Source organism: Gymnoscopelus braueri, assembly GCF_963280865.1.
Source record: "Gymnoscopelus braueri genome assembly, chromosome: 10".
Taxonomy (NCBI): Eukaryota; Metazoa; Chordata; class Actinopteri; order Myctophiformes; family Myctophidae; genus Gymnoscopelus; species Gymnoscopelus braueri.
In genome coordinates this window covers 56,181,795-56,196,772 of record NC_137611.1, presented here as the reverse complement: position 1 = coordinate 56,196,772, position 14,978 = coordinate 56,181,795, and the positions used below count along the sequence as shown (strand labels likewise).

Here is a 14,978-nt window from a genome sequence, read left to right as displayed (position 1 = left end):
TGGTTTTTGCTTTTTCTCCATCACAACCCGTACATCTACATAAACGTTCAAATTTCAAATATAAAATGCTGGCATTATGGTCACGGATGTTATAATACCATATGGTTCCTCAAACGTACCCATATAATCCGTATTGTTCAATAAAAAGCATTTCAATCAGATTGGTGGTCATTTGCTCTGAATTTTATCCACTGTCAACTACGCTGACCCTATTGGTTGGGAGGTGTATTGCACTCTGATACATTATAACTCTATAAGAAAATGGCCACCAATCTGATTAAAATGCTTTTTATTGAACAATACGGAATATGCGGGTACTTATGAGGGCCCGTACATAATTGGAACATCCGTTGTCATAGGATACGTTCTTTATATTTGAAATTTGAACGTTATTGTAGATGTACGGGTCAAAAACAGAGAAATTGCAAAAAACAAGTTAAAGTTCATCCGTGACTGTCGTGACAGATGACCGTCATGTGAACCATGGCTGGATTGAAAATAAACCAATAATAACATAGTTATTGTTTTATTTTATTGTTTTCTAATAAACTGTATTCAGCCCCATAAATGTTCCGACGCTTAGTAGGTCTAAACTGTGTTTTGATTATTTATTATTTATTTATTTATGATTATGATATTTACGTTTGCAAAAATGTCATTATTTTGAAGGAAAAGAAAGTCGCAGCGGAAGTTACGTGTATGTGTGTGTATTGTGTGACAGACAGACAGAGCAGACGGATGGTTTAACTCTCTGCAAACAACAGGTACATAAATGAACCTTTTCAACAAACACATTGATCCATAGATATTACACTAAAGTAACGTTTATCTACATATCTACAAGCTCAGTGAGCTTGTAGTGAGCTTGTAGATCGGAAACTTGGTATATTTCTAGCCTTAGATCAATACTCTCGTAGATATATTTAATCGATTTTAATTTGTATTTATTTATATATCTCTACGAGTCTTAGCTACCCCCCCCCCCCCCCCCCCAGATTGCACTGGAATGTCAGCTCCAAAGCCCGTACTTCTCCAAATATGTACTAATGCCAAATATAAGATGCTTACCCGCCTACCCCAAATGTTAACTAGGTGTCCGTAGTGTTTGTGTAATGTATTAGTTCATATTTTTCAATAAAGAAGCGTTTTAATCCCGTCTGTGGCCGATTCTGTCGGAAGTTCCCAATGGGTGGTAGTTGACGGGCCGCACCCGGTGAAAGCCGGAATTACACTCAATGTAAACAGGAAGTAAACGAGGGGGGGGAATCTTCTTTATTTACAAATATGGACTATTACATAGCACAAACACGTCGGGCACCTAGTTAACATTTGGGGCAAGCGAGTAAGGACCTTATATTGTGCATGTGTACATGTTTGGAGAAATACAGGCCTTGGAGCTGACATTCCAGTGCAATCTGGAGGCGTGGTAGCTAAGACTCGTAAAGATAAAAAAAACATCAACATCGATTAAATACATCTTTACGAGAGTCTTGATCGTTAGGTTAGGCTAGTCGATTTCCAACCTAAATCTCATTCTTCTGATGTGAGGCGATCAACAATATGTTGTGGCAAAAATTACCCTATCTCTGTATTTTACTACCTTATTTTTAACTATGGTTTCTACACACAGAAGACATGGGGTATTTTTTTGTCCTTATTTAATGAAGTTTCCTTTTAATTCAGCATGAGCTGAGTGCAGTGGTGGGAAAAGTACTCACATGTTTTACTAAAGTAAAAGTATCAATACCGCAACATTGGAAATACTCCAGTAAAGTAAAAAAAAATACTTATACAGTACTTGAGTAAATGTACTTAGTTCTTTACACCACTGGCTGAGTTTTGGGTTGTTTTGTTTAAAGTTATTCTTGAACAAATATTAAAGTTGTAAGCTCTAGGTATAGAGATATAGTAGCAGTATAGTGAGTTTTGGGGAAGACCATTTAGTTGCTTGGCTTCTTACATCATGTCCACAGCTTGGTTCACATTACAATGACATTTCAAACCACCAAGGAATTAAGGTTCAAACCTGATTCACAAAAACTATTTCCATGTGTTTATTTATTTTGCTGTTATGACCGGGAACGCATCTGTGTCATTCTTAGATTTCTTTGGGCTATTCAAAAATAGCAGATCTACAAGCTATGAGCTTGTATATCTGCAATTTTTTTTGAAAAATCATGAAAATGTGTGCAAATCTTTGAATATATATCTTTTTAAAGCGAACATTTTAACTCAAATCTTTGCTTCTGGGGATTCTACAAATGTCTTCTAAATCCTTACAGTTTTCTGAAAAATGTATGTTGCTATAATTTCAGTGGTTCTCAAACTTTTTCATGTCAAGGGGGTGGTCAGCTCATAGCTTGTATATCTGCTATTTTTGAATAGTCTGGACACTACATCCCTTATAGCACCAGTGGTGGAAAGTAAATAAGTACATGTACTCAAGACAGTACTTAAGTACAATTTTGAGGTACTTTTACTTTACTGAAGTATTCCCAATTTTCTATACTTTACTTCTACTCCACTACACCTCAGAGACCCATATTGTACTTTTACTCCACTACAATTATTTGAATACTTTAGTTACTAGTTACTTTGTAGATTTTGATTATTATTACACAATATATCCACTTCAGCCCTATTTAAACTTTAAAGCTACAAGCTCACAAAGCGTCACATCGCTATGCATTGTGAGCTTGTAGATCTGCTATTTTCGACTTTTATGAATTTTAGACGTATGAGAACTTGTGAAACGGGACATTCTGCATAACGAGTACTATTACTTTTGGTAAGTTTTTGATGCTGATACTTTTGTGCTTTTACTCAAAAATGTAATTTTGCTTACCAGACTTTTACTTGTAAGGGCGCGCTCCCACCGCACTTTTATTTTACCTCTGGGGCAGAATCTGCCAATGCTTTGTCAATGCAAATGCGTGGATTCCTGGTCTTGTGGATTTTTTCCAAGAATCCACGCATTTGCATTGACAAAGCATTGGCAGATTCTGCCCCAGAGGTAAAATAAAAGTGCGGTGGGAGCGCGCCCTAACAGAGTGTTTCTACATTGCAGTATTCATACTTTTACTTAAGTAAAAAAAATTTAGTACTTTTTCCACCACTGTTTTTCCACCACTGTATAGCACTTACACGTTTTTTGTTTGTCTTTTCTTTTCATCCATTATGTTGGACCAGTTTCAATGTTTCCCCACTGCTATTTGTGGTAACGTTATTTTTTAAAAGTCTACCCAGTGCTTGTGTTTTATTGGAAATACAGTGTGTGTGTGTGTGTGTGTGTGTGTGTGTGTGTGTGTGTGTGTGTGTGTGTGTGTGTGTGTGTGTGTGTGTGTGTGTGTGTGTGTGTGTGTGTGTGTGTTACAGGAGGTGTCATGCAGACTCCAGTGTCCAGCCTGCCTCTGTCTCCTCCTGTTAAAGTCAAACTACTGCAGGCAGGGTTCCATTCTGCTGCTGACCTGCTGCACATCAAACCCCTACAGTTAAGTAAAGGTACAAATAACACCTTTATTAAACCTCTGCAGTTAAGTGTAGGTACATATAACACATTTATCAAACCTCTACAGTTAAGTAAAGGTACACATAACACCTTTATCAAACCTATAATACCTTTATTAAACCTCTACAGTTAAGTAAAGTACAAATAACACCTTTATCAAACCTCTACAGTTAAGTAAAGGTACATATAACACCTTTATCAAATCTATAACACCTTTATTAAACCTCTACAGTTAAGTAAAGGTTCAAATAACACCTTTATCAAACCTATAACACCTTTATTAAACCTCTACAGTTAAGTAAAGGTACAAATAACACCTTTATTACACCTATACAGATAAGTAAAGGTAAGAATAACACCTTTATCAAACCTCTACAGTTAAAGGATGACTTCACCCATTTTCAACCTATCTTCATATAATTGGTCCTCACTAATTCTCAGAATAATGCTCAGAATCCTGCCTACCAGTGACATCATCAATGGTGAATCCAAGCTAATAAAAACGGCAGGCTTTCTATTCCTGGGAAGTTATAATGCTGTAATGCAGCGTTTCCAAACCGCAGTTCCGCGGACCTTTAGTGTGCCGCGTGAACTGGCTAGGTGTTCTGTTTAAAATTTAGAATGAAAAAGAACAAAATCCACCCCTCCCAGAACAATAGATACGTGGGCTGCCGCTGCCTTGAACCATTGGCTCATCGTCCGTCACAGACACACAGCCAAGCGCCACCGAGTCCATTCACTTCCAGTGAATCGCCCCTCGCCCATAGGAATGCAAATGTATGGCTTTGTCATCATGGGGCCATCATCTGTACTCTCCTGACAGGTACTCATGTACTAACGTTAAATCAATATAAGTGTTCGATTTCTTATAAAGTGCTTCTAAATCGCTCCAGTGTGTTTGTGTGAACATAGTTTGTGGTGTTTAATTACTCCACGTAGAGGATCTGTTCACTCGCAAGCTGTGGCGACGTTGTAACCGGAAGTCTCGCCCCAAAGAACGCTACCCCCATTTGTTTTCGCGGACCAGCGGTTCTTGTATTCTTGTATTTGTTTTACTGAGGATAAGATTAGAAATAAGTTTAGGGTTAGGCATAGTTTTACTGAGGTTACGTTTAGGAATAAGGTTAGGTTTAGGCATAGTTTACTGAGGTTACGTTTAGGAATAGGGTTAGGTTTAGGCATAGTTTACTGAGGTTACGTTTAGGAATACCAGGTGAATACCGCCGGATTTGCCCCGGGGCGACTGTGTTTTGGGGCGAGTGTTTTGGTATTCGTCTGTAGTAGGCAACTGCGCATGCGTCTGCAATAATGCTATAAGGATCAGATTATTAGATATTATTATCAGATATCAGAAGTATATTGGGTTTAGTACCAAAGAAGTTTTACGATCTGGGAAGGTGAAATCAGACACCTTTTATTATACCTCTACATTTAAGTAAAGATACAAATAACACCTTTATCAAACCTCCAAAGGTACAAATAACACCTTTATCAAACCTCTACAGTTAAGTAAAGGTAAGAATAACACCTTTATCAAACCTATAACAACTTTATTAAACCTCTACCTTTAAAGCAATATAAGGTAGGTCCAAAAATAAAGATTTTAAGCAACCTCTGCCGGTCACTACCGTCATTGCAGGTATTTAGCGGAGTCCTGCATTACCCAGAATTCCATTTGTTTTCACCGGAAGGCGGAAGCGTTTCAAAAAGCGTTCTTTTAATTGTTCTATACTATCTGCGGATCGTTTCTCTTAGCCAGTGGAGCTTTAGTTACCGTGAGCTGTGTTTTATTTTGCTGTTGTTTTTCCATCTTCAAATCCTATAAAGCCATAAAAACAGCGTGATGTTCCTTTTTGTTAATAGCGAGATAGTTCCGGGCCAAACAGGAAACCGGTGCATTTCCGTTTTCCGGCCGGATGACGTCATTTTCGCAGGAAAGACGCCCCCCTCCACTTTCAATAGAAAATTCATGGAGTGGGTGTTGTGAAGCATTTGCCACTCACAAAAGATACACAGTTTAACTTTAGTTTTTTTGAAAAGGTTGCCTAGTATAACTTTAAGTAAAGGTAAAAATGAAAAGGTTTTAGAACCACTGATTTAGAAGGTATTTGTAGAATGGGTCTAAAGGTTTGTCATGCCCAGTCATCAATCATCATGTTGTTGTTGTTGTAGAGGCGGGTGTGTCTCAGGAGGAGGCTGTGGAGGTTCTACAGACAGTGAGGAGCAGAGCAGGAGGTGCAGATGGAGCAGGAGGTGCCGCAGGAGGTCAGGTGACAGCGTTGGACCTGTTGGAGCAGGAGGAGGCCTTAGGGAGCATCCTGACCTTCTGCTCCCAGCTGGACGCAGCGCTGGGAGGGGGCCTTCCTGTCGGCAAGACCACCGAGATCTGTGGACCCCCGGGAGTGGGGAAAACCCAACTCTGGTATAGATTATATTCTGTTACAAACAACAACTCTGGTATAGATTATATTCTGTAAAAAAACAACAACTCTGGTATAGATTATATTCCGTAAAAAAAAAAATATATATAGATTATATTCTGTAAAAAACAAACAAACTCTGGTATAGATTATGTTCTGTAAAAAATAAAAAATAAACTCTGGTATAGATTATATTCTGTAAAATAAAAATATTCTGGTATAGATTATATTCTATAAAAGCCAACTCTGGTATAGTTTATATTCTGTAAAAAGAAAACTCTGATATAGATTATATTCTGTAAAATAAAAAGATTCTGGTATAGATTATATTCTATAAAAGCCAACTCTGGTATAGATTATATTCAATATATAGAGATTATCTTCTATAAAAGCCAACTCTGATACATATGGGGTTTCCACCCAACAGAGACAATATAGATTATATTCTAGAAAACCCAACTCTTGCATAGCTTTGATTCCATAAGACCCAACTCTGGTACAAATTATGTATTCTATAAAACCCAACTCTGGTATAGATTATGTATTCTATAAAACCCAACTCTGGTATAGATTATGTATTCTATAAAACCCAACTCTGGTATAGATTATGTTTCTCTGGTATGAGTTTATATTTCATATACCGTACCCATTTTCAACCTTATCATCATATAATTGGTCCTCTCACTCAATGTATTGCCTGATTACCCTGTGTGTGTTTGTGTGTGTGTGTGTGTGTGCGACTTAGGGCTGGGTATTGCCTACAACCTCACGATCGATACATATCACGATACAGAGGCCACGATCAAATATGTATCACGATACGCGTTGATTTTGAATAATGACCGCGTGTCCTACAAAATGTACTTTCGCAGAGCACCGATTGCTGATGTTTTGACCAATATATTGTCCGAAAATGTAAAGTTTCCAAATCAATTTGAAAACATTTGTTGATAACATTTAAACAAAAAGCAAGGAAATAAATACAAATACAAATAAATAATGTTTTGATGGTTAAATGCACAAGATTTAATCATGTATATTGTCACTGTCGGGCAGAAACTGATGCTGATGTTTTGTCTTTTTAAAGCCGCGTCACACACAGCATTTCCTGCCGTATCGATATGGTAGCCCCTGTATCGATACGATTATCGGCAAGGAATACAATACGATTATTGCCGCATCGATTAATTGAACCCACCCCTAGCGTGGGTGCGTGTGTGTGTGTCCTCCACTCCTCCTTGAGCACCATAATGGAAATAAGCCTAAGGGATTTATTGTGTTTTTATCCTCGCTTTGCTATATGTTGTGGAAGTGCTGATGTGCTCTTTCCTTTTATCACCTAATAAATTCATTAATTGATTCTCTCCTCTCCTGTCAGTCTACAGGTGTGTGTGGACGTACAGGTACCAGAGTGTTTTGGAGGGCTGGGAGGTCAGGCGGTGTTTGTTGACACGGAGGGCAGCTTCCTGGTTCACAGATTGGCTGAGCTGGCGGAGGCCGCCGTGCAACACCTCACCCGCTTGGCTGAAGACCAGCAACAAGTCGACGCCCTCCGGGACTTCACCGTGGAAACCATCCTCTCCAACGTCTTTCTGGTATTCGTCTACATAAAAATAACAACAACAAAACTAGAAACAAATTTCCTAAGAAAATTTAAGTGTGCCTGCAGCTGCCTGGAGACTCAAAATAGTCTCACTACAAAGAACCACCAATCGACTCCAAAGTGAGTGCGGCCAAAAGGGGGCGGGTTTCGTAGTTTTTTGTGAATAACGTCGCAATGGTAACGCGTAATGGCAAAACACTTCCGAGCACACCATTCCCGGCCAAGCCGCACGTTTTGATGTATATATTACCGGGGTAGTGTAAACCGTGCGGCAGTTACGGACGGATAAAATTTGGTGTTTTGCCATTACATGGCAGGCACACTTAATAAGTGATGGATGACTTTGTCTGTCCAAAAGCTGTACTTTTCAGGAAATATTTTTAGTGAATAAAATGATGTTTTGTCCAATTATTATATTATATTATTATATGTTTTATTATATGATTAAGTGAAAATATTTTGTCAAAACAAAAGGTTTTTTGTTAAAAAGTTAAAGCTATATTTTGTGATAGTAATCATTGCTATGAAGTGTTTGTTCAGTAACAGGGGTCTCCCTGTCTCTCCAGTTCTTCAATAAACAGAAAATACTTTTGCAGGTAGGTTGCAAATGTTCAACCAATTAGGAGACTTCCAATTGATTGGATACAATTGGTATCCCGACCTGAAAATGCATTTTCTGTTTACTGGAGAGACAGGGAGACCCCTGTTATTGAACAAACACTCTATCACAATATATAGTTATTTAACACTTATTTTAGCAAAGGAATATCACTTACCCTATCTTTAAACACGTTCAAAATATCCGATCTAAAAGCTCACAACGTGTCGTGATGCAGCAGGTTTCTGCCTGACAGAGACGATATGTAAATGTTTACTATTGTTCGTTTGACCTCTCCCTGGCTACTGTTGCCAGGTGCGTTGCCATGACTACATGGACCTCTTGGCGGAGCTCTACCTGCTGCCTGACTTCCTGTCCCGCCTCCAGAAGCCCCGCCTCCTGGTGATTGACAGCGTGGCATCACCGTTCCGGCGCCATGACGACATGTCCCAGAGGACACGCCTCCTCAACACCCTCGCCCAGCAACTCATCGCCATGGCGACCAGCCACCGCGTCGCCGTGGTGATGACCAACCAGATGACCACCAGGGTCGGCAGCGGCGGGAGCCAATCAGAGCTTGTCCCCGCCCTGGGAGAGAGCTGGGGCCACGCCCCCACACTGAGGCTCCTCCTACAGTGGGCGGGGTCAGAGAGACGAGCGTCCCTCTACAAAACGCCCAATCACAGGGAGACCTCGGTGGCCTATCAGATCACTGCGCACGGATTCAGAGATACGGACGCCTCAATCGACCAATCACAGCACGCACAGGCCTCTACCAGCCAATCAGCACACACACACACTTTAACCGGCCAATCAGGAAGTCATAACAAGAGGGCCAGAATCCAGGAGGACTAATTATTATAGGCTGAAGGGAATGCTGTCATTTCATTGGTTAACTATTATAGACGGTCCGGAATGCTGTCATTACATTGGTTAATTATTATAGGCCGACAGAAATGCTGTCATTTCATTGGTTAAGACTGAAACATCCTTAAACCTTAAACCTTATCTTTATAATTATATTATAATAATTGGTCTTCACTAATGCTCATTATAAGATGGCACCATTTCTGTCTACTAACTCTGTCTTATTGGAGGGCTGTGGACAGTTCAGAAACATGCCTACCAATGACATCATCGATGGGGATTCCAAGCTTATAGAAGCTACAAACTTTCTCTTCCTGAAAAGTTAGCATGCTGAAATAGAAGCCATTGTACATCCATTAACACCACAAAAATCATATTAAGTGTCAAATCTTGTTTAAAATGACCAGACTTGCCTACCGATGATGTACTGTAACTGGTAGGCGGGTTTCTGAACTGTCCACAGCCCTCCTCTGAGACAGAAATTATGCCATATTATCATGAGCATTAGTGAGGACTAATTGTATTAACATGGGTTGAAAATGGGCGAAGTGGCCCTTTAATGTGTGGGACGTGTTATTAATATTATTATTTTCACAATTTGTATTTGTGTTTTCTATTATACTTGGTGGGTCTTTTCAGGAGAAGTTGACATTAGGGTTGTAAATAAACATTCTGACTAAAATAAAATAACACGAAATAAGTCTAATGTCAATGTTGTTACATCAAGTTCCAGACAGTCAGACACATACCACATTATAAACTCTTACTGGTTTTAATGCAAATGTTTATCAAATATGTTTCATCAAAATGACTGACATGATGTGAGTGTTAATTCAGCTCTGCTACTCAATTCAAACAACACACACACACACACACACACACACACACACACACACACACACACACACACACACACACACACACACACACACACACCATGATAAACTGACAATAGCTTTAATGTAAATTCACTGTTGTGCTGACACTGGTTTGGTGTCTGTTCTTTCTGGATATAATTGTTCAGTTTATTGTCTGTGTTGTGGCTCCCCCTACTGTTCTGAAACACAACTTTTTCCAAATAATTATATTTCTGAATAAAACTTCTGAAGAAAAACGACATTATATCCTTCTATAAATCACTCATTACTAGTTTTCTTTCTGACTTAAAGGGGTATTTCACTTTAAGACATGTTCGGGGACTGGGGTCAATTTTGTGTTTCACCCCAGACAGTTTAACTACAGGATTCAACTTTTACATATTTGATAGTTATTTGATCAGACACGCACGCCTTTTATTTTATGTTTCATGTTTGTAATAATTTTTTTAACTAAAACAAATACAATTCGATAAAATAAATGAATACAATAGAATACAATAATAGTAAAACAAATAAATACATGAAAAAACACCAACACCACATGCATTAGAGAGGGACAAGTAAAATAAGAGACCAGCGTTGCCATGTCCGCTTATACGCGACTTTGGGCTTCCTGTGAAGTTGCTTTTAAATATTGGTAGTTGGAGTTGCGGGTTGCGTTTATTTGGGCTTGTTTCTAAAATGTAGCTGCTTTATTTGGGCTTGTTTCTAAAGGCCACACCGCACCAATGCAACTAAGTCGCAACTCCTTTCAACAAAAAGTTTGAAGGCCATGTCACACCATCAATGCAACTCCTTGCAACTGCCATTGGGGATAATGGTTGCGAGTAGTTGCAACTAAGTAGTTGCATGTTGCAAGGAGTTGCATTGGTGTGGACTGGCCTTAAAGTGTAGCTGCTTATTTTTTTTTAACTTATTTAACCAGTCTAGTGGTTCTCAAATATTGTCATGCCATGGACCCCCATGTATTTGTCTCCTAACCCCCATCTGAAAATGTTTTGTGCCAGGGAGCCCCGCGTACTTGTGTTGTTGGAATGTTTCAAAAACTCTTCCAAATATTCCACATTTTATTTGAAGATTTTTTGAAAATAGCAGATCTGCAAGCTCACAACGCGTTGCATCGAGAGGATTTTCAAGTGCTCATAATTAGCCTATAAAGTGCCCTTGTTGATTCTTTTGCTCTTGTTTCCAAATATTCCAAATATTCCACATTTTATTTCAAGATTTTTTGAAAATAGCAGATCTACAAGCTCACAACATGTTGTGAGCTTGTAGATATGCTATTTTCAAGTGCTCATAATTGACCTATAAAGTGCCCTTGTTGCTTCTTTTGCTCTTGTTTCCAAATATTCCACATTTTATTTCAAGATTTTTTGAAAATAGCAGATCTGCAAGCTCAGAACGCGTCGCATCACGACGGGTTGTGAGCTTGTAGATCTGCTATTCTCAAGTAGATCTGCTATTCTCAATTACTATTCATAATTGACCTATGAAGTGCCCTTATGTACAGATCTACAAGCTCACAACACATTGTGAGCTTGTAGATATGCTATTTTCAAGTGCTCATAATTGACCTATAAGGTGCCCTAGTTGCTTATTTTGGGCTTGTTTCCAAATACTCCAAATATTACACATTTTATTTCAAGATTTTGAAAATAGAAGATCTACAAGCTCACATCAGATCGGCTGTTTTCAAGTGCTCATAATTGGCCTATAGTGCCCTTACTGCCCTTTTGGGCTTGTTTTGTTTTAGACCTGGTTGCTTGTTTCTCTCGCAAAAACCTGGCAACACTGGTCGTGAGCGACGCAGCACAGCAGCTCGAGCCTTCTGGAGGATCGCCTTCACGTACAGGTGCAGCTCGTTTACATTAATTAAACCAATTCAATTGAATTAAACACCTCAGACGCTCATTAGTGACCAGCTGAGAGCGTTCCAATCACCGCCCAAAACACAGTAAGAACACATTATTTGCTCTCATTCGCTCGAAAAAACACCAAATATATAAGCTCTCCCACAGCGACAACGCTCGTCGTGAGAGCTTGCACATCTGTTGTTTTTTTCGGCGTGCGACGCCGTCTAAAGACTGATAAATGGCGCGTTAGTTGGTAGTTGTTGAAGTAAAAACCAAGCCGGTTAGCTTTAGCTTGTTAGTTAGCATGCTGTTGTGGGGGGTAACTGTGTTATTCAGGGTAACCGTGTTGCGTGTAACCGTGTTTACGCTGACGACAGCGCCGACGAGAGGTTACGCGGCATGTTGTGTCTTAACCAAGACGGTTAGCTTGCTTAGCTGTTAGCAATGCTGCTGTATTTGTAGCATAGAGTTGATTTGTACACAGTCAGTGGTGTAAAGTAACTAAGTACATTTACTCAAGTACTGTGCTTGACTCAGTACAAATTTGAGGTACTTGTACTTTACTAGAGTATCTCAAGTACTACTCCACTACATCTCGGAGGCAAATATTATACTTCGACTCCACTATTATTTGACAACAATTAGTTACTTTATAGATTTTGTTTATTATTACAAAACATACATTAACCACTTCAGCTCTGTATGCATTTCGGCCATTTGAAAATAGCAAGCTCACAATGCGTCTCGATCGATGCGAGCTCGATCTGCTATTTTCAAAAGATTGTTATACATTTGAAAACTTGTGAAATGGGACATTCTGCACAATGAGTACTTTCTACTTTTGGTACTTAAGTACATTTTGATAGCAATACTTTTGTACTTTTACTCAAGTAAATTTTGAATTCCAGACTTTTCCCAGATTATTTCTACATTGCCATATTGATACTTTTACTTAGGCTAAGTAAAACATTAGAGTACTTTTTCCACCACTGGTTGTTGTCAGCCCTGTTGCACACTGAGGGATTTATCAACATTAATTTTCCAATTTGATCACATTTTTATCTCAGGGACCCCAGAGATTTAGACATTGTGTGTGTGTGCACACTCTTAATAGGTATAGAGATAACAGTGACTCTATTTATGTTCTATAATTCAACTATCAATCATTTAGGAATGTATGTATTGGGACCGGACCAACCCAATACATACATTCATATTCATCATTATTCATTAACATAGCATAGTTTGTTCTAAATGTGGGGGGTGCTAGATCCTGGTCGCTCCCTCTGGTGTTGTGGGTGTCTCTCAACTTGGACAAGCAGTTTGACAGTAGTTAATAACAACAACAAATATTTTTGGCACAAAATCTTTTCAAATGGGTGTCCACACCCTAAAATTGATGTATCAATGTGGGGGTCCCTGTCATGAAAATGTTTGATATAGCCACCTATGTAATATCTATATAAGATCCTCATATCTATGCAATATCCCCATAATAGATGGACATTTTCTAAAGAATTCAGAAATGTAAGTCTTGAAACAACTTAAATAAAATTAAGTTCTTCGCATAGCTTAGAATGGATTTGCACTTTGACAAAATATGGGTCAAAACATCAGTAATGTATGGTCTAGGACTGGCTTCGGAGTCTGACCCAAAATTCTGGCATGGGTCAGGCTCTAACGTTTGAGAGACACTGGCCTAAAACAGTGGTTCCCAAACTGGGGGTCCTCAAATTATTCTGGGGGGTCCCCAGATCCTTACCTTAATGTGCAACATTGTTTTCCCACTCAACAGTAAACAAACCAACATACAGTATAAGTGTATGTGGGTGTCTGCACATTTCTAAAGTTACAATTGAATGACTTCTAAGACCTTTTTAATAAAGAAAGAGGCAAACATTGTGCCGATCTGCAAGCTCAGAACGCCTCGCACTGCGAATCATGTGATCTTGTAGTTTGGCTATTTTCACAATATGTATCCGTGGAACCGAGTCAAACTAAATGTAATGCCTACAATATCAGACATGACCTCAAGACTGTTAGTAGCTACTAGTGATGTGCGGGTCGGGTTTTTTCATGACCCGCCCCGCCCCAACCCGCCACGCAACCCAACCCGCCTCAACCCGCCCCGCGAACCCATATATAAATCTATGGCTCAACCCGCCCCGCGACGGGAATATATATATTATATAGCGCTCTTTTAAGTACCCAAAGTTGCTTTAAATGTCTACAGTAGCACAACATTGTCATGGGCTAAATAAACAAGCATGTTGTTCAAAATAGTTTTTTTTTTGCGTGTGAGAGCGGCTGACCCACTCACCCGCAGCCCGCATAATTGCCTCTGAAATCCTGACTCGACCCACCCGCACCGCGGGTTGACCCGCGGGACCCGCGGGTTACGGGTCGGCCCGCTTATCGCTAGTAGCTACAGTGTCAGTATGGCTTTATGGGGCTGAGACATGGATCATCACAGCACAACAGGAAAGGGCCCTGGATGGAGTCTACACAAGAATGCTACGAATGACACTAGGTGTCACATGGACGGACCACATCAGAAATGTGGTCCTCTACGGGGACCTGCCACGGGTCACAGACAAAGTCAGAGAGAGAAGGATGAGGCTGGGCACTGTGTCAGGCACCCGGAACTAGAAGCAAGCAAACTGATACTATGGGATGCACTGCAGCGCGACATCTTAGCTAACAACACTGTAGAGCTCAAGACCCTGGTGTTAGATAGGAGAGTGTAGAGGGCAACGATGCAGGAGTCCTGAGTTGGTGTTGACTAAACCGTTGGTTCTCAAAGTGGGGTCCGGGGCCCCCCAGGGGTACTTGGGGGGGGGGGGGGGTTCCAGGGGGTCCCCAGCAAAATGTGTTAATATAGCATCACAATAAATGTAACCACTTTAAACTTTTATACTTTGGCTATTCAAAAATAGCAGCTTGTAGATCTGCTATTTTTGAAAAATCGTGAATATGTGTGCATTTTTGAATATATATATTTTTAATGCGAACATTTGTGACTCAAATCTTTTCCTCTGGGGGTCCCTCCCTGGAACAAAATGTTTTGAGATGGGTGTCCGCGGCCAAATACATATAATTTAGCGGGTCCTTTACATGAAAAAGTTTGAGAACCACTGGACTACTAGACCGCACTCTTGCATCGCAATGCCTACAATTCTTAGTGCTTGCTTGTCAGGGTGGCGGGGTGATCCCCAGTTTCAAATATGATCATTTTGGGGAGGTCGCGGCAT

General features: G+C 39.9%; 2 protein-coding genes across 3 annotated transcripts in view; both read left to right on the top strand.

Moving 5' to 3' along the window:
* Positions 1-720: 720 nt before the first annotated feature.
* Positions 721-10,054, top strand: rad51c (RAD51 paralog C). The gene is made up of 5 exons (XM_080440634.1): positions 721-764; positions 3,376-3,501; positions 5,681-5,930; positions 7,307-7,523; positions 8,445-10,054. Exons 2-5 carry the CDS (start codon positions 3,384-3,386, stop codon positions 8,982-8,984), a joined length of 1,125 nt encoding a protein of 374 aa, XP_080296760.1. The 5' UTR covers positions 721-764; positions 3,376-3,383; the 3' UTR covers positions 8,985-10,054.
* A 1,601-nt stretch (positions 10,055-11,655) lies between these two features.
* The window catches only part of ythdc2 (YTH domain containing 2), a 71,183-nt gene continuing 67,860 nt past the window's right edge, over positions 11,656-14,978 (top strand). Inside the window, exon 1 of one of the 2 annotated variants that reach the window (XM_080440632.1) lies at positions 11,656-11,726. The gene's annotated coding sequence lies outside the window, so the exon portion shown is untranslated. Of the gene's footprint in view, positions 11,829-14,978 lie in introns of both variants that reach the window. The other variant, XM_080440631.1, reaches the window with a different exon arrangement.

What these genes read in the sequence shown, in the direction of transcription:
- rad51c (XM_080440634.1), top strand. Translation starts at nt 3,384, where the DNA reads ATGCAGACTCCAGTGTCCAGCCTGCCTCTGTCTCCTCCTGTTAAAGTC. An exon ending in ACCCCTACAGTTAAGTAAAG is followed by an intron (nt 3,502 to 5,680) that starts GTACAAATAACA and finishes TTGTTGTTGTAG; the next exon opens with AGGCGGGTGTGTCTCAGGAG. An exon ending in TCCTCTCCAACGTCTTTCTG is followed by an intron (nt 7,524 to 8,444) that starts GTATTCGTCTAC and finishes TACTGTTGCCAG; the next exon opens with GTGCGTTGCCATGACTACAT.